Source organism: Pteropus vampyrus, unplaced genomic scaffold, assembly GCF_000151845.1.
Source record: "Pteropus vampyrus isolate Shadow unplaced genomic scaffold, Pvam_2.0 Scaffold68, whole genome shotgun sequence".
Lineage (NCBI taxonomy): Eukaryota > Metazoa > Chordata > Mammalia > Chiroptera > Pteropodidae > Pteropus > Pteropus vampyrus.
In genome coordinates this window covers 7,047,632-7,069,936 of record NW_011888849.1, presented here as the reverse complement: position 1 = coordinate 7,069,936, position 22,305 = coordinate 7,047,632, and the positions used below count along the sequence as shown (strand labels likewise).

Here is a 22,305-nt window from a genome sequence, read left to right as displayed (position 1 = left end):
CTCAATTTTATTCACTGTTTTTTTCTTCTTCTCCTTAACTCTTGAATGTAAGAATTTCTGAAATTCTAAACTTGGTCTTTTTAGCTTCTCTATCCTTTCACACAATTTCATCTGGTCTCATAGTCTCAGCTGTTAACTCTATATAAACGAATTTTAAGTTAATTTTTAGTTAACTTAAACAAGAGTTCTTGTCCTACATTTTGCACCTCCTGCAGGGCATCTGTTCTTTATTGTCCAATATGTATGCAAAATTAATTATATTTTTAGTGAAATACCATTGTGCCTCCTAAACTGATTCTTCTATATTCCTTCTAGATCTTCTCAATCTTGATTACAACCCTGATTTCTTTCTTGCGCTCCATATTCAGTCAAGTATTAAGCCCTCTGGTTTTACATTAAACATTCCTCCTATAAATGGTATTAGGATCATTGCTTGAATTTATAGACTCCTAACCAGATACTATGCATCCAGCCTCACCCTCTAATTCATCTTACACTGCATTCTCAGATGAGCCTATCAAATACAGTGTTACAGTGACACTATTTTGCTGCATAAAGTTGTCAGAGTTACCCTTATCCCAGCACTCAGTGTTCATGGTGAGCTAGCCCCAATGACCTTTATCCAATCTCACTCTAGTTGGTTGAAATGGCTTTCTTTATGAGTATGGCCTATACTGTTCACTCTATTTGTATTGCCTCTCCTATACTTCCAAATCTCCCTCATAATACCATTTCTTTCATGAAGACTTCCTCAAGTCTCCTCAGAATTAGTCACTCTTTTATCCAAACTCCCATAAATGTGCATTCTGGACCTTTCTTACATTCTGCCTGGCATCATGATTATTTTGTGTATACACCACATCTTCTATATTAGAAGCTAACCACCAAACCAGGATCGATGCTGCTCCTTTGATTCTCCTCATGGCCTCTAACAATGTCTTGTATATGGTAGATCCTTAGTAAAATGTTAGTCGAAGGAAAGAATGAGTTACTGTTGGTTTTAGGAACCAGACAAAGCATACCTATTTCAGAAATATTCATGGATCTAACCATCATTCTGCAGCTGTGGCACTGCTCTGTATCTAGACATCCAACATAGAGGGGCTCCCAAAGTGAGATTTGTGAATCAAGTGAGATCTCTCCAGAACCCTGTGAGCTCAACATTTGAATCCATCATTCTGAGCTGATCATATCTGTTCCCTCATTTTCATTTCACATTGACACTCACAGCCTATTTCGGTTCAAAAGTGGGTGTTTTAAAGTTCTTCTCCTTGAGTCAGGCACTTGACTTTTCTGATAAACTTATCCATAAACACTATGATGAGGATAAATCTCGTGGACTACTTTCAGGTAATGTCCATGCATTTTAACCATGCTCTTGGAGAGTCAATAGTCTGATATTTGCAGTGAAACTCATAAAGCATTCAGGTAATGAGAATAGCAACCCAAATTAGAGAGAAAGATCAGGGGTAGGCATCATGGAATAAATGTTTAATGGCCCTAAATATATGCCTATGTCTATTTCTCCCAAGAAGACATAAAAATGGCCAAGAGAAATAGGAAAAGATGCTCAACCTCATTAGCCATTATGGAAATGCAAATCCAAATCACAATGAAATACCACCTCACACCTGTTAGAATGGCTATCATCAACAAGACAAGTAATAGCAAGTGTTAGAGAGGTTGTGGGGAAGAAAGAACCCGTATACACTACTGATGGAAATGTAAATTGGTACAGCCACTACGAAAAACAACGTGGAGTTTTCACAAAAAATTTAAAATAGAATCACCGCACAGTAATCCCTCTTCTGGGTATCTACCCCCAAAATTTGAAAACATTTATTCATAAAGATAGATAGCAGTGTTATTCATGGTAGCCAAGAAATGAAAACAACTGGTGCCCTTTGTTAGGTGATTGGATAAAGAGTATGTGGTACATATTACAATGGAATATTACTCAGCCATAAGAAAAGATGAAATACTGCCATTTGCAACAACATAGATATATCTCAAGATGATCGTGCTAAGCAACATCATCCCCGGTTTACAGATGAGCTAAATGAAGTAAAGCTCATAGTGGTTAAGTATCTTGTTGAAGATCACAAGGCTAGAATGGCAGAGCCATCCACCTCCAAAACTAATAGGAAATGAGAATCAAATATAGAACTCATTTTAAAATGAAAGGATGTAATACAAGTATTAAAAGCTCCATAAAATGATGTCTAATTCCAGGAACTTATACATGTCATTGATATGAGTATGCAATATGCATAATAAAGCAATGTACTTACTCTCTGTCAATCACAAGGCAGGTGACAGCTTCTGCAGCAATTACGTTTGCCGTTCTTACATCTTCCCTATATAAAAAATAGAGAAACATTGAAGTAAAATAACCTTTAATATCAAATAAAAGTGTTCATTCTGATTAATTCAGGAGACGTATTAAATTATGTGCACTTTTCTGATTTATCCACTTCCAGGTTTAAGCTTTGTTAGTGTTTCAAATGTCTTGTCCTGAGGAACCACCTTACTCCTGTCATGAATTACACAAATCCTACAGTCATAATCCGGTAGTTATAATCTTCAAACTTAAAGTTTCGCTTACACATGTGAAACAAAATTTTATATCATTATTCACTGTGTTCTTTGGGGAATTTATGAATTAATTGGACAATTATAAAGACAGTAATGAACATGGATAGAAGAAAGTTTTTCAAGGACCTGAAGGTATGTTTCTAGAAATTGAAAGTCTAATTAATCCATTTGTGTGTGAATTCATCATTATAACCTTAAGAACAATGTATCTATTTTAATTATTTCTTTACTTTAGAGACCCTGTTTTTATGTGGCTAACATTTGGGCAACTTATAATATACAGTCATTCATCTACACTAGAGCTTCAATGGTATTTGACAAATGTTAATCACACAGACCATGATTTGTATGTACTCTCCTTTTAGAAGCTTCTAATTTATCACTGTAAGAATATCTAGCAACCTCTTAAATATTTAAATATCTGCCCTGATATCTCTGTCTTATCCAGCAGTTAAAGGTGGATTTGGTAAATTAACATTCACATTTCATTTTGAGCTAATAAAAACTTAATGATACCACTGTTATGAAAACATTACATAATCAAAAATGAATTCTTTTTTCTGGAAAAGTAAAATTTCTAATATAATCAATAATAAATATAGTTTGAAATACATTAAAGAGTATGTACATAGGAAATAATATGGTGTTATTACATTCTAAAAATCATAATAAAAACATCATATATCTCTAATAACAGGCTATGAAGTCTTGAAAATAAAGATGCATCTAGTAGATTTTTATTTTTTCAAAATACACTAAGTTCTCACATATACTTCTGAATTCTGTATTTTTTCCACTGATTTTTTTTTGTCTTTCATTATTGCTACATCATGCTGTTAAGATTACAGTTGCTTTATAGTAGCTACTCATATTTAGTACTTGGTAAAGCAAGTTTCCCCTTCCTAAAATTCCTTTGCAAACAATGCCTCTGATAAGGGACTAATATGAAAAATATACAAAGTCATATAACTCAACAATAAAAAAAAAATCCAATTAAAAAATGGGCAGACACTTCTCCCAAGAAGACATACAAATAGTCAACAAACATGAAAAGATGCTCAACTTCACTAGCTATTAGGGAAATGCAAATCAAACCACAATGAGATATCATTTTGCACCTGTTTGAATGGCTATTATTAACAGGACAAGTAATAGCAAGTGTTGGAGAGGTTGTAGAAGGGAAGGAACCTTCATACACTGCTGGTGAGAATGTGAATTGGTACAAACACTATGGAAAATAGCATAAAATTTCCTCAAAATTATGAATTTCCATATGACCTAGTAATTCCTCTTCTGGGTATTCACCCCAAAAATTTGAAAACATTTATTTGTAAGGATATATTGACTCTGATTTTCACAGCAGCATTATTCAGAGTTGCCAAGACATGGAAACAACTGAAGTGTTCTTAAACAGATGATTGGATAAAGAAGATGTGGTACATATGTACAATGGCATATTAGTCATAAATATGATGAAATACTGTTGTATGTGACAACATATATGGAGCTTGAGATAATCATGCTAAGCGTAACAATTCAGACAGAAAAAGTTGAGAACCATATGATTTCACTCATATGTGGGATATAAAATGAAAGCAACAAACAAACAAGACAAACAGAGATTCATGGACATGGACAACAGTTTAGTGGTTACCAGAGAGAAGGAGATGAGGGGGAAGTTACATAGGAGTAGATGGGGTCAAATACATGGTAATAGAAGGAAATTTAACTTTGGGCAGTGAACAATGCAATATACATATGACATGTTATTGAGTTGTACACTTGAAATCTGTATGATTTTGTTAACCAGTGTCACCTCAACAAATTTAATTAAAAAAGATAAAAATAAATAATAAAACTTAACAGCCAAGATATATATTTTCAAAATTTTTTATAGTTAAAAGTTAAAACTTTATAATTAACCATAATAAATATTTAAAATGGAATTAGAAAAAAATATCTTGATGATATTCTTGAACATTCATATTTTATATAGACTTTAAAATAGTTTTCCTCTTCCAAAGAAATCAATACTGGGATTCTGGCAGAGTTATATTATATTTATACATTGATTTCAGAAAAAGGACTTTCTGATTATATTAATTTTCCATACAAGAACATGGCATGACTCTCAACTTGTTTAGATTTAGATTTTTGTCTTTAAATAACTAAAATTTCCTAATCTTTTTCACTCAGGTTTTGACATTTTAAAAACAGTATTCTTAGGTGTTTATATCATTAGTTTCTCTTATGAGTGGCATTCCTTTCCCATTTCTGTTTCTTTTTGGTTCTTACTATGAAATAAAAAACCTATGAATTTTTGTAGATTTTTAATTCATCTACCTTACTAAACTCTCTTCTGATTCTAAAATTTTTATTACAGTCTCAACTCCCAATATCATCCTTCCAGTTACTCCCTACACATTCTTCCTTATAGCTGAACTGGCCTCCTTTCAATTACTGAACACCTCTACTCTCTTCACTTATGAGTGCTTCTTAACATGGCTTCCCCTAAAGCCTAGGAAGTTCCTCTCCAGCTCCTTGCTTAGTTCTTCCCTGCTTATCCTTTAGATCTGGCCTCAGTGCCCCTTCCTCAGGGATGCCATATAAATAACCTTCATCATATTCTCTGTTCTCATAACCCTACAGTACCTCTCATTCACCTACCACAGTTTGTAATATATACAATTATTGGTGTGGTCACTTGTTTAATGACCCTATGTCCCTTCCACTAAACCATATGAAGGCACGTTTCCATGGCTTGTTTTGCTCTCCATTTTATTCTGAATGGCCGGCACATACGAGGTGCTTAGTAAGTCAGTGGGATAGGAATGACAGGTATCACAGTCAGGTCCTTGAGTAGTAGAGCAGAATTTAGGCTTTGGTGTCACGGTGTCAGTTTTACAAGACAAGCTACAAGCTATGTGAAAGCCACAGCTTCTTAATCTGTAAAAAGGTGGAATAGAATGCCCACTTACTATATGGTATTGAATGAGATAATCAAAGATTAGTTTATCATAATTCCATGCATATAGAAAGCAGTGTATTCTGCTGTTTATTACTTCTGATATTTCTCATTACCAACACTGTCATGTCTGCTCCTATGGAGATGCTGTCTGTGTTTTATAAAATATTCCTGCCCAAGAACAAACTACAAAATTTTTTATTACTCCATAAAATTAGACAATATTTCAGCTACATTATCATTTTCTAAGTAGTGGAGTGGACACAAGCAGAAAATGTCAATTATGCCCATCGAGTTTTTCATAAATTGTATGAATGGCTTATTTTTGAGGAGGTTGTCGCTCACGGCAGCACATGTTACTGCAAATAGCAGTCGGTGTAAAAAAAAAAAAATCCTATCACAACTTATACAAAACATTATATTAAATCTAATATTCCCTAAAATATTTTTCCATCTTGACAATTTATAAATTGCTCAGTCTTTTAAAATATAATATATACAAAATAATGCTTCATTTTCATAATAATTTCTGTGTATATAAAATTTTCAAAATGATTTCATTACAGACTTTCGATATTTCAAAATTTTATCATATTATCTGGTCTAAATCAGATATATTTTTTAAAATGAATGCAATTTCCTTGCAATAAAAAGAAAATGCATAGATATTTTTAAATGTAGATGGGGGAAAGTCAAAGATAAGAAGTAACATCGTCAGTAGAAACTGAAAATATTTTATTCTAAAAAGGATAATTTGTAAGTTATAGCCTACAATTAGTCTTAGTGCCTAGTAAAGTGACATATATCAAAATAAAAGAGATCCATAACATGGAGGAAAAATAACATACTCAACAATTCACACAAATCTCATTTAATGTATATAACAGAGGATTGGTATTTTATCCCAAATTTACACATGGGGATGGAAGTTAGGTAACAGACCTAAGTCAGACACAGATATTGAGTTGCAGCCCTGGAATCTGAACACGATCTGTCTGGCTCCAAAGTCCATGTTCTTTCCACAACAGTCCACTGCTGATACACTCTATCATATTCTAATTTGACAACAATTCTAAATTTATTCTAATGCACAGTAACTTTTGAGCAGTCCATCATTATAAAAAATATATTTAACTGTTAATAAAAACAGTATTAATACTTTTTTTATGGGTGCCCAAGTATAATGCTAATCTAATAAACCGTTTTCAAATCAAACTGTTAGAGTTTCTACTCATGGCTATTTCCTAGCCCTGCTATGTTGGTTTATAATAACATTACATAAAAATAGAAAATTATTCAATATCAAGTTTATTCAGTGCCAAACTCAGGTTGCCATTACATTGTTGTTGTATCTCCACTAATAAGGTATTTAGGTCATTACGCCTGTTCATGCAGGTGTCTAGAAACTCCGTCCCTGTGTACTCAGAGAGCCTGCTCCTGTGACAGAAAAAAATACTATCTGACATAGTAATGACATATATTAATCTCTTACTTTAAGAGCAATAGTAGAAACTTCTAATGAGAGAATATTTCTCTTATAAACTGACAATACCGTGACTTACTGTGTATGCTTGTCCTTTGTAGGTCCAAGGATCACGGTGAAAGCAAATATCATTCAGATTCAGATATAAAATATCACATACTCATATAATACAGAGGTTCTAATAGTTCTATGTTGTTATTTAACTTATTTCTAGCCATACATAGCTGTTATGATACTGGTTTCCCACAGAATATCTGTCAAGTTAGCAGGGGTTTCATGTAATACTGGTTTAGAAATGGGGGAAGAGAAGAAAAAGGGAGATAGCATTATTTTTAAAAACTAAGTTTCCTTTTATTTTTATTTTTTGGCAGATCAGGGCATTTTATAATTTCTAAAAGAATATATGTGATTTTGAAAAACACACTGACCACTAGAGAATTTTATAACTTAGAGTTATAAGGTAATATACAATCTAATTAATTAAAAACTTTCATCAAACACATATTGCCTCTGAACACTCAACACACTTCTCTACAGCAAGTAAATGTACATGTAACTAGAGAACAGTCCAGGCCTAACACGTATATTGTTTTTTAAAATAAAACCTCATATTCATCCATTTCTGTATCTGTATTAGTTGATTTCAGTGTGACAATTAATAAACAAGTACTATTGCAGAAGTAGCTACTGTTTGGCAGATAAACAGATATTTCACAAACTTGCTATTGATTAACGAATAATTACCGTCAACGCTATGCAGTTTAGTACTGTTCTCTTTTTAAGCATTTTTGGAGTAATTAGAAATTCCTTTCAATGAAATCATAGAGCATAAAAATTATCCAAAAATATTTGCAAATACAGTTTTCTTTGCACTGACTCTGATATTCTCTGAACTTCATTGCTGGAATCTTCATCACTGTTGTACCCCAAAGTGGAATCACTGTCAGTATCTGAATAATCCATAGCAAGGGTTTAACATCGACTCTTCTTGTTCTGAAGCAGTTCTCTTTTGTCTTGTGGCTAGTAGAGAACTCAATAGTAGGTTGATATCTCAGGAGAACACAGAATGCATGAGGCCAAAGTAGAATGTAGTTCATGCAAAGTTGTTGTCCACGTAAGGCTCTCTTCTTTCAGCTCTATAGCAATGTGACGGCTGTCAACAGTGTCCTAGCATTCTCTCAGTGCCAGCCTTCATGGAAACTGACACTACTCCAATTGCTCATGAACTTACAGCGATCCATGGGTCAGAGCTCTTTATTCTTAATCAAGCCCAACAATTTAATGCTCACAGTTAACTTTGGATCACATAGGACAAAATAAATTCTTTTCATCTCAAAATCAAAGTCAATCTTACTACAACAGATAGAATATTCAAAACTGATAGTATATGATAAGCATCAAAGAGCCATTTAAAGTGATATACTTTGAATTAACTATGAAATACAATTGTAGAATTCGTGGCAAATTCAACTGTGCTATTTGAAAGTTTGGTCCCAGAGTAAATAAGTGTTCTTGGAAAAAAAAAAAAAAAGTAGTATCAGGCCATTCACTGACTCCGCTTTATATTTAGTCATGAAGTTATTCCAACATGATTTACACTTCTCATGTTCTAAAAGAGCACACACACTAAGTGTAACATAAATATGTGCAAATAAATACGTGGCTTCAAGCTTTACATAGAGTAAGCAACCAGTTAATATTAGCTTATCATCATCATCACTTTAGGGTCCTCTGTCCCTAGGAAGCACATGACCTCTTTGAATACATTTCCTCCATAAAACCTCCTTCCCTAAATATCTATATCAGTCTCATGATACTATGTTCTCATTTTCCTGAATCTTCCCTAATTCACTGAAATCTGTATGTTTCTCCAAAATTCTTTTTTTTTATTACTCTGATTTCTCTTTTTTGGGAAATCTCACATAATCCTATGGCATCAGCTATTAGTTTTATATTAATGGCTTCTAAGTTTTCATTTCTAACTTTTACCTCTCTCCTACTAGACACCCTTGTCTGGAAGTTCCAATGCAACCTCTAATTCAAACCTAAGTCACTTTCTCTTAACTTCCAAACCATTCTTTTCCTTAGGTTCTCTATCTTGATAAATGTATAACCATTCCTGCATTTATGTAGGCTCAAGTGATTGATTTATTTTTCACTCTTCTCTTTCCATTATTGCATGTATTTGATTATATTGGTTCTGTCTTTGCTTTATTGTCTAAAAAAATATATAGCATTTCCATAGCCACTGTATGCATTTCCATAGCCATTGTTTCTACACTGGGCCATCACCATCTCTACCTTGGAATGCTATTATGGCCTCATAACTGATCTCTCTGCCTCCGCTCTTCCTCTTCTAATACATATCTCATTTTGCTGCATATTTTCAAATGTAAATCTAGTCATGTCAACTCTTTGCAGGAGAACTTCAAAAGAAACATTCAAAAGAGAAAAGTTCCAACACTTTAGAGTTTGTGATCCTCTATTATCACCTTCCCAGCACTCTATGGACTAACAGATGATCTCTACTGCACTTGTGACAAATAACTGTTTAATTAAAATACTTCAGTATTATCTCCATGCATGTGCACATACAGCTCCTCCAAGGATCCTCTATTTAGTTCAGGTGTTCATCCATGCAAACTTCCATAATCTTTCAATAGCATTTTTATTTTTTATTTTTAAATATATTTAAAAATTTTGTTGTTTTATCTTTTGTTTTTTTTTCTCTCAATAGCATTTTAAAAGATAAAAATGCTCACATAAAATATGTCTACATATAATACAGAAAAAATATAGTAAAATAAAGGAGAGAAAAATAGAAAAATATTATAATGCTATCTGCTAGGAGATAACTAAGGTTAACACCTTGGTGTATATTCTTTAAACACTTTATTATTCTTAAGTATTCACATGCATCATGAATATGATAAATCAATAATTATTTTAAGACATATTTACTGAGGGCTATTATACTTTAAATGCCTGAATCCTGAGGTCCAGCAGAGACAGATATTACATTTATATGCAAATATATAATAGAAAATTCTGATCAGACAGCTGCAATCAGAGATGTAATAGAATCCCACTTGGCAATTCAGAGGTCAGACTATCTTTTTGAAGGTATTAAAGACTAAGCTGTGAAAGATGTGTTGGGTTAGCAAGATGAGCTGTGAGATGTATTTTCTAGAAAAGAAGTACAACATATGCAATAGTCTTGAGGTAGAAGATAGCTTATTATAAAACAAAAATGTTGGAATTCAGGGAATGAGGAAAAGATGGAAGAGATCAGGAACTACCAGAGAGGAAAGCAGAGTCATTCAGTTCCTGTAGGCTACCCTAAAGATTTAGTTTTAAAAAGAGATTGACTAAATGAACACTTTTTCCTTTACCATATTAAACAAAATCTTAAAAATTAGTTGAAAAGCTTAAGCTTGATTAGGTAAAACAATTTGTATGCCATGATAAAATAAAGTATCAAGAATATTATTTTAAACGAATAATTTTAGAATACTGATGGCATTTCTACTTATTAAAATAAATGTTACTATATAGTCATTTATATATTAAAGAATGTATCTAAACAGAAAATATGACCTATTCTCTTTAGAATCTTCCAATGTAGAATAGAACTTAGGAGTAATGAAATAACAAATATATAAAAATCAATATATGATCAGGAATATATATCAACTTATGATCACCACATAAATGAGTTTAGAGGATATCCACTTTCTGGAGCCACTCAAGGCAGTCTCTGGTTTCTCAAAAATAACAGAGACTCATGACATGACCTTAAAGAGAATGCTTCTCTAGGCAGAAAATTATAAGTGTTATCCATATAGTAACTCCAAAGTATATTCTTCTTTGTAACATAGGCAAATATTTCCATGTATTATATCTCTTCACTTCTTGAGAAAATACAAATTCTCTTGAATCTATACTCATGGAACATCATAATAAGTAAAATGAGAGTAATGAACTTGGAAAAATTAAATTTTCACATTCTTTTTTCATATTACTCCTGCTGGGTTGATGGAATAATGATTTTTTTTTTTTTTTGGTGACATATAAACTTTAAATTCTATTGCATACTTCAATGACAATAAACATAGACACTCATCAGGTTGAACCACATGCAACTGCTTTTTTTTTAGTTAAAAATGACCATTTATTAGCAATTTCATCAGGTTTGACTTAATAAATGGAATTAGTAAAAGTGAAAGGGGAGGAAAAAAAGCAATTGCAGAGGAATACATTTCACAATTTCTTTTCTGTTGTGTTCCCTTTGGGAAACTAGCTTAACTGAGATTTAACAGTTATCCATACTGCTTCCATATTCCATAGTTGAATGCATTCATTCTTCTGAATGTTGCTATAATTGATGGAATCCCTCTACAATCCATCATAACAAGGATAAGAAATAACCACTGAATAAAATCCTAATCCTAGGTTTTTGTTGTTGTTGCTGTTAGAGTACCAATGGTATTTGCTCTGTCCTCTGGCTTTGGATATTAAATTCTTTGGCGAAGCTTACAACTCTAAAGTGTCTTCCCGGAGTGTGTTTTATGGAGATAAGAAAGAGCACACATTCTTGTTTATCCCATTACTCTATTAGTTGTTTAGAAGTACAGATTTAAATACTATAATTTCATTGTTTTTTTAGGGACCCATTTGATCTTTTTCTGAATGCTTCTGAGATATTTTAAGAGGAAAATAGAAAAAAAATTTACTGTATTAAAAATTTAAAAATCAAACATCCAGTACAATAAATGTTCTGTTCATTTACTCTAAACACTCATTTTTCTCTTACTTCTACACTTCCCCTTATCTGATTCATACTTTACAAAATAATCTGGATTAAGATAAATCTGGTGATTGGTTTTACTTTTCAGTGTTCATGTAATTTTGTAATTGTCAAAAAAATTGAATTTGGGGAGGAAATATTAATAGACAAATTATTTCAATGTGTGTCTCAAAGGTAATGAGTACATTAAAGAAAAAATAATGTACTAATCCTTTCTTTTTTCTGTTTCTTTCACATTTCATAGAGTTGAAATTCATTCTTCAATTTTCCCTACCTTTAAAACAGAGAAAAAGGAAGCATGTTGGAATGATAATTGGAATCGATGTGCTAGTAAACCTCAATGATGCATGTTTGAAATAAATGTCAAGTTCCATGGACACATATTTCAAAGATTATCTAAAGTGCCTTCAGGCCAGTCAGGTGTTTTCTCCTGTGAAGATTTCTAGGCAACATATCAAAAGAGTGTCTCCTACTTCTTGTTCTATTGCTAACTTAGTGTATGAGTGTATGACCTGGAGAAAATGCCCCATTCTCCATTTCACATGTGAAATGATGATTGAAATCACTTCTCTGTCCACCTCTGTAATTAGAATTTTATCAACATGGACACTTTTAAAAAAGTTCTAATTATCATAGCTTTCAATACTCCTGAGACAATTTATCCTGAATCTAAGAAAGTTTCTTTAAGTAGAAAGAATATTATAAGCCTATAATTGTGATGCACTACCTGAATATGTAAGTGGCATATCATAGCATATATTTTCATACTCATAATTTTATCTGTGACTAATGAAATGTATTTTCACATAGAAATCAGACACGTTCACTTGAAATAATATGTTCTCATAATTAGAAGTCAAAGCAATGTAATAAATGTCTGTAAACCATATTTTGATAATTAAAAATTAAAATTGAGATTTTAATTGGGCTATTTTAGGGAAGAGAAATGTCCAGAATTTTAAAATAGAGTTAAACTGTAAAAAAATTTTTTCGTGGTTACTTGCTCACCAAATATTTCCTATTTAGCATTAATTGAACAAACAATTCTTTGGTGATTTTAGAATTTAGTGCATCTAATATGCTATAATTTCATCCAAACTGAAGATTAACTGAATCAAAGATAAACAGAAGAAACAATATAATAGGTAAAGAAAGTCATGGCAATGTGTATACAGGCCTATTTGAATAAAAACTGCTAAAGCCAAATCACTGCATATAATATAAACTCCTTTAGAAGATGTTAGTTAGAAAAAGTAAACAGAGTATTGGACTTGCTAAATATATTAACCAATTTTTACCAAAAATGTTGATATATTAGACATGCCCTACCTGTCCAGCCCCTGTGATTTAATATATTAAATGGTTTTAAAACATTATACAGTTTAAAAATCTAAATATTGGAAAACTAATTTTTTATTATGCAGAGTTTCTACAAGTCATTTAGAATATATATTGGAACATCTCAATTAAAAAATGAGCAAAGGATATGAACAGTTTTTAGAAAAAGAAGAAATGGCTTTTAAATGTATGAAAATGTGTCATCATACAGTGAGAAAAACACAAATGCCTGTGAATACACTGCTGGTAGAAATACAATCTAGTGTAACCTCTATAGACAACTCAGCTTTGTATAACAATTTAGCACTATGTGTTAAAATTTTCTTGCAAGTATTTACCTTACATATGTAATACTTTTGAGAAATAATGGCATTAAAAGGGCATAAGTACTGCATTATGTGTAATAACAAAGTTGGAAACAACGTAAATATTCATCAATATGCAATTGATTAGAATACAATTTTGTACAATAAATGAAATGGAATGTTAAAAAAATTATATTAAAATAATAGAAGAAAATCTATACATATACGATCTCCATAATATCTTTAATAAAAAGACCGTGGTGCAGAACCATGAATGTATGCTTTCATTTATGTAAAATACACACACATATAAGTACACATTAAAATAAATGGATTGTTTCAGTACGCATAAGAAAAAGTAATTACGCTCAGGAAAGAGAATGTGTGACTAAAAGTCAGAGGATGGAGGGTGAATTACTTTTGTAGCTTTTGAATTTTATATTACATCCTTGAATTATCTGTCATAAAATATTCTTTTAAAGTATGAAATATGAAATAATAGAAATTGACTCAGGAGCAATTCGTGTGTAGAGAAGCTGGTAAGGTCTTTTACTCTCCTGGAAGTCCTTGTCTGTGTTGAATGCATGGTTAGCTGCTATCAATCCCCAGGCCACTTCTCACCCCAAAGCCATTCCTAGTGAGGAGGGATAGGGCTAATTTATTCTGGCCTACTCTGACTACACTGAAGAGATACCAGCTTGGCAGGTGGAGCAAGTAAAAACGTTTGACACAGTATCCTCCAGTGTCACTTATTAGCACTGACTTTTGCCCCACTTTCACTGGCAGCCATTACAGGAACTAGATGACAAATTAAGGAAGGTATTTTTTCAGAAGGGACATCTGCTGATTAACATCCTTCGCAAATGTTAGTTTAAGCTTCCAACTGTATGTGTATATATACAAACATATACTATAGATATCCATGTATGTATATAATAATCAATATTTTTATATTTTATATTTCTTTGAGACTGTATTTTTATCATTTCCACTAGTAATTGGAAAATAATTTTTCTCCTTATAAGTTTTCATAATTTAATCACACAAGATACATCAACTACATATGCTAAGTCATAGTAAATCTCTCTGAGAGAATAGAGCATGGTAATTAGAATAGCAGAGTCAAGAATTATTTCATGTAGGTTCAAATATCAGATGTGCCATTAATTAGCTGTGTGATCTTGAGTAAGATACTTAAGTTCTGTCTGCTTCTCAATTTTCTTGAGAAAAAATTTGGAAAAATAACAATATTTAATAAGGCAATTTTGTGAAGAATAAGCAACAAAATATACAAAAAGCACACAGATTAGTGTCTGAATACTAAAATTACTTAATAAACTTTATATGATAGTATCATTATTATTATTACTTCATTGTTAACAATATAACATGTCCAACCTCAATAGATTCTATTCACTCTTGCCTACCTACTGGTGATGGACCGTTATAACTTTTATGCCTCTTCTATTAATCTAGAAAGTTCCTCAAGGATTAAGTCATTTCTTCACAGTAAGTCCCTCTGTGGTTAATATAAAAACATGCTTCAAAGTTCAATCATGGATTTCAGATTATATTGACAAAATTTTCTGTTATGGCTTACTTTCTAATCTGAAACCTACAGAAATTAATAGTTTTATGCTATTCATTTATTCATTCATTTATTCATTCACACAATAATGTAAAATTGCCAGATTTAGCAAATACAAACACCCATTTCAATGTGAATTTCAGATAAACAATGAACTTTTTTTTTTAGTTTAACTGTGCCCCTACATAATAATATACTTATAATAAAATAATTATGCATTGTTTATCTGAAATACACATTTAACCAGTATCTTGTATTTTATCTGTCAATCTTAAATAAAATTTCTGAATTTAGACTCTGAGCCAGGTGCCATCTTAGGTGCTGGGTATAAAAAGAGGTATAAGACAAAATATTTGCCCTTCAAGATTTTACAATCTAGGGAGCAAGACATATTACTAACAGTTATAATGCAGTGTGAACAGAGTCACATGACTGGGAGATGAGTGGTAAAGAGGCATAGACTGAAGGTGGAGAAGATCATGAAAAACTATGGGAAGAAATGATGCCTCAGATAAGAAGTAATATGCATGTAGAAATTTGTCAACAGAGAAAGTAAGGTGGTAATATCTCTAGCAACAGCCTGTGAAAAAGCATGAGAAAATCTTGTGTATAGGGAACAGCAAGTAATTCATAATGGCTGAAAACCCTGGAGCAAAAAGAAGAGGAGAGAGAAATGAGGCTAACAGAATTGGGACTGGAGAAATTATAAATGGCTATATATCAGCTATACAAATATATTTAAAAGTTCAACAGTTGCATTATCACATTCTTAAACCTATATAAAACCTCTAAAAAAGGAGGGGAAACAGGATTAGCAGGAGGCAAAGTATGTACCATGTGCTCTCCAGTTGTCTGAGATTTATTGTTTTTCTTTTTTTATGTTAGAGACTAAAACGAATTGCTAGGAAACAAACAAACAAACAAACAAACCTTAAATCCTTCCTGGATAATTTTAAGAAGAAAATATTTAGATAAAGTTAGTGGTAACAATATTAGTACCAAGAAATCTTCCTTGATTCACATCACCTGATTGTTATTATTTCCTCTATTCAATAAACCCATATTTCAGTTTAAATGGTAGTAATTGACAAATATGAGATACTTGGAAAGCCATTCTTTAGTTGTCCTTTGTGTTCTGGGTCCTGCAGAACTACAGAACTGACTGCATCTACTCTACATTTCACCTATTACTCTCCATTCAGGGCCACTTCTCTATGATTGCTGAGGTGCTGGTACACTAAGTAGTGCTCTTACTGTAACAGAACCATCCTTAATTGAGCACGTACTGCATTAGGAGCACTGGAAAGGCAGGCAGCAAGAGCCATGAATTGTTACTTCAAATTTCTAGCTGAGAATCTTGAGGCACAAATGGTGACAAAATAGGGTCACTTTAAAAATAGCTGTGGCATGATTGAAACAGATCAAAATTTTAGTTTCACTGATACTTGGGAGAACCTACAATTACTGAGAACTTCTCTGTGACAGCTAGTAGCTGCTTAAAAGTGAAATCTAATAATACGATGATATGATACCAGAAAACTATGTCCCTAGGCTAGGCAGCAGCCTGGTTTTGGATAGTTCTCAAAGGTATGAATGACTTTTACATTGCTAAAGAGTTAAAACTAAAGGAAGGAAAACAAAAAACAAAAAAAAAACAAAGAATGTGTGACAGAGACCATATGGGATACGAAAAGCCTAGACTATTCACTATCTGTCTCTTTACAGGAAGTTTGCTTACTCCTACATTGATGAAGGAACTGAACTTTGGAGAGATTCAAGGACCTGCATGGACTCATACAGTTAAAAAGTGACCAATCTGGATTTTAAATCAGAATTACCTATTCCCAATGTCCATGTACTTTCCAGTAATCATGTTATCGTTCTGAGCTTAGAAGTATCTATCCTTGCCAGTTCTAAGGCTTGGTCAAAGGATGTTATTCTGCAAATTATACTTGCCTTGACCATCCTAACTGAGTAACAGCATAGACATGAACTCACATTTACCCAGTTCCAGGTTTACTGTGGCATAAAAAACACTGCCCTGCCACTCCCTTCCAATCTTATAATGTTATACATATACCTCCCAAGGGCAAACAATCTAATCAAGCCCAAATACTTAATTAATGTTTTCTAAGCAGTAACAAAAATGAAATCTACACTGCAGCTAATTATTTAGTGATTCAACATTAACTTTTGCAGACTTTGACAATATTTAAAACAACTCAAAAGAAAATGCTCAATAAATATAACCTGTAGTTTAATAAATCATACCAATTGACAGATTTTTAAAGATCATACAGCAAATAACCTGCTAATTAAATAATATCTCAATGGAACTTTTAATAATCTTAATTAAAGTATCTAGTGGTTTTAATTATGTGTAGCTACAGAACAATGCTGGTAATCATCAGTTGCTATATTCATTCTTAATCATAATTGAGAAATCCATCTTATCTTACAACCAAACCGTCATAGCTGTCTAGTATTTCGATCTGTAGAGCAGAACATAATCAGTCATATCACTGCATCAGATACATATTGTATTATTTTTTTTATTCTATACCTAGATTGTAGGCTGATATCTTTTATGAACAAAGCAGCCAAGTCTCCTTTCCTAATGTAAAGTGTATTTAAAGGGTTAGTTTTATCATTCCTGTCTTCCTACCCTCCCTCCCTCCATCTCTCTCCCTTTCTCCCTTTTTCTTCTTTCCTTCCACCCCTCCATTTATCCATCTACTCAATAACTGTGTCTAGAATATATAAGAAACCATGTTTTAAACTCTGACAGACACAATGATGTATAACATATGGTCCTTACCCTCAAGAAATTCATAGTTTTATAAAGGTAAGTAAAAAAGAATGGAAATAAAATTTTATTTTATGTTAAAGATTAGTAACTATGAAAATAATTTAACAAGTAATATGTATTGAGTGATGAGCATATACCAACTTCTGTAATAGGGATTTACACTTACAAACTTCCTTCATCTTTATAACAATACTATGATTTAGCTATTATACTTTCCCAGTATGTCAGATGAGGAAACTAAGGTAAACAGAGATTAGGCAATTTTTCCAATGCCGTAAAGTTGACGAGTGAAGAGCAGTGATTCAAATTCATGTAATCTGACCATAGGTACCTCATGCTATACTTCTTATATGACAAATTTTCATATTTGGCCCTCGATAATACTATAATAGATATATTTTTAGAATGTCATCTCAGATCACAATTCTCTAAGCCCACCCAGGTGAACCTTCAATAACCTTGTTCCTTGCCAATAGCCTCTCATGTTCACAGCTCCTTAAACATAACTTCTTGGAGTTAAGTAGTCACAGCTAACTGGGCTTGACCAAACTGGCCAATCGGATTCTCTTTAGGGGAATCTGGGAATCAAGAACACTTGTTCCTGAAAACAAGTAAAAACTTGGGAGCTTTGGCTGATCCATCACCACTACGTTAATAGAAAAGGCAGAGAAAACAGGTCTATGGCAAGAAAGACTGAGAAATGAACATAGAAATCTGAGATAAGAGAGAAAAATCCTACTTGTTTTGAATGAATTTCTTGGCTGCTCATTATAGTTTTTGAGAGGTCCAAGAAACCCTGGGTCCATAAAATAGCTCATTATCCACCCAATATGGTTCCTTTCTGAATCATACAAGTGTGCGTTGGACTGTTACTTATAATTAAAAGAGTAACTATCACACATGTGATACAGATACCCACCTTCATTTTTCAATTGGTGGGAATTGAAACTCCAGGAGTTTATGTGAGAAGCACAAACATAATTATGATATGAGGGAGAAAAAGTGTAAATCCAAGTTAAGTATATATGAAGAGATTTGGAAGGAAAAGAAAGAAACTGCCTGCAAGTAGAAACCTTAGGAAGAGCTGTATAAAAAATGCAAACATTTGGCAGATCTTAAAATATTAAAATAATTTGTTTTTGTAGTAATAGAAGAGTGTTCTAAATAGAGTGTACAGCATGGATGATAGGATGTGTTGAGAATTTCACTGGAACCAAGTTGAACTGAGGACATACAAAAGATTCACCAAGAAAGGTAGTGTGTGCTATTTTGTGGCAGCCAGAGAATACTAGTCTGTGACATGTGTACATTTAAAATATTTATTTAAGGGCATGCAGGTGACACGATCATAACTTTTAATAAGATCCTCTGGCAATGCAAGTAGTATGTGAGAAGAAACATCTGAGAAGCCCCCTTTAGGGTTTAATGAGAAGACAAAAAGCCTCTGGAGAAGTATTCCTCAAGATTCATAATGTCTTTATTAGGCATATAAATAGTTTGCATCAATAAAATCTCCTACAACACCTCTCCCCAAAGCCAAGAAGAAACATACACACAGACAGAGAATAAAAGAATGTGGATAATGTTGGTATGGACCACCAACACCAAATATGTTGAAATGACACACACTCTGCAGTCATGGGTCATTAAAGAGAACTTATGGCCTTAGTTTCCTCACCGATAAAATGTGTTTCTTGGCAGAGGGGAGAGGAAAAGACAAGGGCAGAGAACTCAAATAATTATAATAAAATGTAATTATAACTAGAATTAAATGTGCACTGGTATGGCCAGAACACAGAAGAGAGCAATCGGTGCCATCTTTTTGGGAGCACTTTAAGCACAGCCTGCCTGGAAGAACTTACAGTTGTGCTAAATCTTAAAGAGTAGGATTAATCACGCAAGGCAAGAGGTAGAATGAAGTCAAGTGAGGAGAGAAGTGGGCAGGCATTTTAGGCAACAAGGATCCTGTGGGCAAAAGCAGATAGTTGAAAGACAGTAGAGAAACTACAATTTCTGTGTCTTTAAAGAGCTGCAGTACAAGTCAGGAAGCAATGTCATTATCAGGCTAGAGAGGAGGGCAGGAGCCAGCTCACAGAAGGACCTAGAGAGAGGTCCAAATTACTTAACACATGATATAAGCAGTGAACTCTCAAGTAACACAGCACCAAGTGTTGCCAGGAAACTACAGCATGGAGGCATTTCACCTTGATCCTCAAGAACAAACTATTTATATCTAGAGAAAGCCTAAAATTAGATAGGCTTCAAGCATTCCCATAGACACACAAATGAGATCATCTGTCAGCAACTAATTCCCTGAATTATATTTAAAATATGTCTTAACATCAAAGAAATAGAATAGCTAAAACACTAATAACTACCATCTTTACTAAGAGACTTTAATAAGAATAGAAAAGCATCACAATGTATATTTTGTTATCTTCAAATCTTGTAATCCTTGTAAGACTGTCAACAAAGGCTGCCATTACACTGTCAAGGGAGCAAAATTGTTAAAGTGTTAATATAATAGCTGACATTTTTGTTCATTTACCACTTGCTAGGCACTGTGTCATATGCTCTAAGTAAATTATCTAAAAAAAATCTGAAATTGCTTCTCCAAAATGTCTTCTCTACCACTTTTTCCTCCTTCCATCTGCAATTTCCTATATTGTATGATCAAAAGAGTTTGGGCATTGGAGTCCAAGGTACTCGGTTATGGACCCTATTAGTCATAGATTTTTAGGTTAGTTACGTAATCTTGTTGAACCTGAGTTCATTTATCTGTAAAAATAAGACTATAATATCTATGTTGCAGGGTGATGAATATTCAATGAGATAATCTAAATGAAGAACAGTGGGACAATTTCAGCACTTATTGGCATTAGTGAGCATTTCTTGGCCAAGGTGGCTTAGGTACTTTTTCACTCCAATGGACCATATTTGGGCATCTGCTTTTGCTCAGTAATTCAACTTTCATAAGAGGATGCAATCCAGAACATGCAGTTCTGCATATATAATTGGTCACACAAAGTAGCAACACTACAGCTATGTTGGGCCGATTGTTGCAGGGCAGTACCAGCAATGTGGATAAATTATGCTGCTTCTTTTGAGCAATCAATCTGTTTATATCATATGGACTCTACACTTTTGCTGGAATGCCTAGCTCCGAACTGGCCTAGCTTTAAAAGAGATACTGGATTTCCCAGCACATACTGTGGTTTTGTTTTAGTCTTTTTTTCTGTCTGCTCCCTGCTCCCAAACATACCATGTCCCTTTTGCCTCAATTCCCAAGTATATTTTTCCTAAGGTATTAATCTTTTTTCCTTTCTCCTTTCATCTTTCTAATAATAAAACAAAACAAACAAAAATGAAAACAAACCAAAAAAAAAAAAAAAACCTATGTGAAATGGGTAGATTCTTGACAGATTAAAAATCAGAGCTCTGATGCTTAGGCATTCTCAACCCTAAAACAGGTCCTCTTAAATGCTGTCTAGAGCCACCTTTGAGATAAACACATGGTTCATCATGACGGTGATCTTTGCTCCCAAGGTGCATGGCAAAGTCCTTAAGACATGTGAAGTGGTGGGGCATAAGAAAGAAGCAAAGAAAACAAGGAAACACCATCCAAAGCCAAGCAAATCTCTTTAGCACTGCTGTTTTTGATCCATTTAGAGGAATTGTGTTATTGTTATTATTATGTTGTTGTTATTGTTTTAAAAACAAAATCTTTGGGGGATAAGGCATTTATAGCTAAGTTAATGGGAGGTGTGCGTTCATTTCCCCTCTCCAGATGACCAGGGGGTCAAATCATGTATTTTCCTGACCAAATAAATAAACTTGGAAAAATAAGCTGGTTGTATTCCCTTTGTCTGACTACCTTATTAGAAAAATAGTTGAGTGGGAGAAAAAAAAGAGAACCCAAATTTTATTTTCAGAATAAAATAGATTTCTAGAATCTACTTACTATATTTCTGACAAGTTCTTGATTATGTTCCTAGCCACTCCTATTCTGGAACCTGTGACAACTTTCTAATTATAAGGTTGTACCACATATTCAATAATATTATTCTTTTGCCTCAAAATTAAGACAAAAATTCACTTTAGGCACATATAGTATCATTATAATAACTAAGAAGAAAGTTACTTGAATGTATTATGTACATTTTCAAAAGGCAGTTTTTTATAATAATAAATTAATCTGTACAATGGGCCAATGCTAGGCTTTAAACTTAGAAAATAGTGAATACAATCAGAAGAGAAATAAACTAGGTAAACTAACTGTTTATTTGCTCTGCTTATTCATAGTATACCAAAAGAGAAACAACTGGCTACATTACACATGACAAAGCAAACTGTGATTCTATTTGGACAGTGATATTGGACAAACTTCTAAACAAGCCACACCTAGGCATCTTTGA

The 22,305-nt window shown here is 33.0% G+C and overlaps 1 protein-coding gene across 1 annotated transcript in view; it reads right to left on the bottom strand.

The window, feature by feature from the left end:
* Window positions 1-22,305, bottom strand: part of PRKG1 (protein kinase, cGMP-dependent, type I) — a 1,084,330-nt gene that overhangs the window by 130,124 nt on the left and 931,901 nt on the right. Inside the window, exon 8 of the mRNA XM_011361647.1 lies at window positions 2,292-2,357. Coding sequence (XP_011359949.1) covers window positions 2,292-2,357 — 66 coding nt within the window. The remainder of the gene's footprint in view (window positions 1-2,291; window positions 2,358-22,305) is intronic.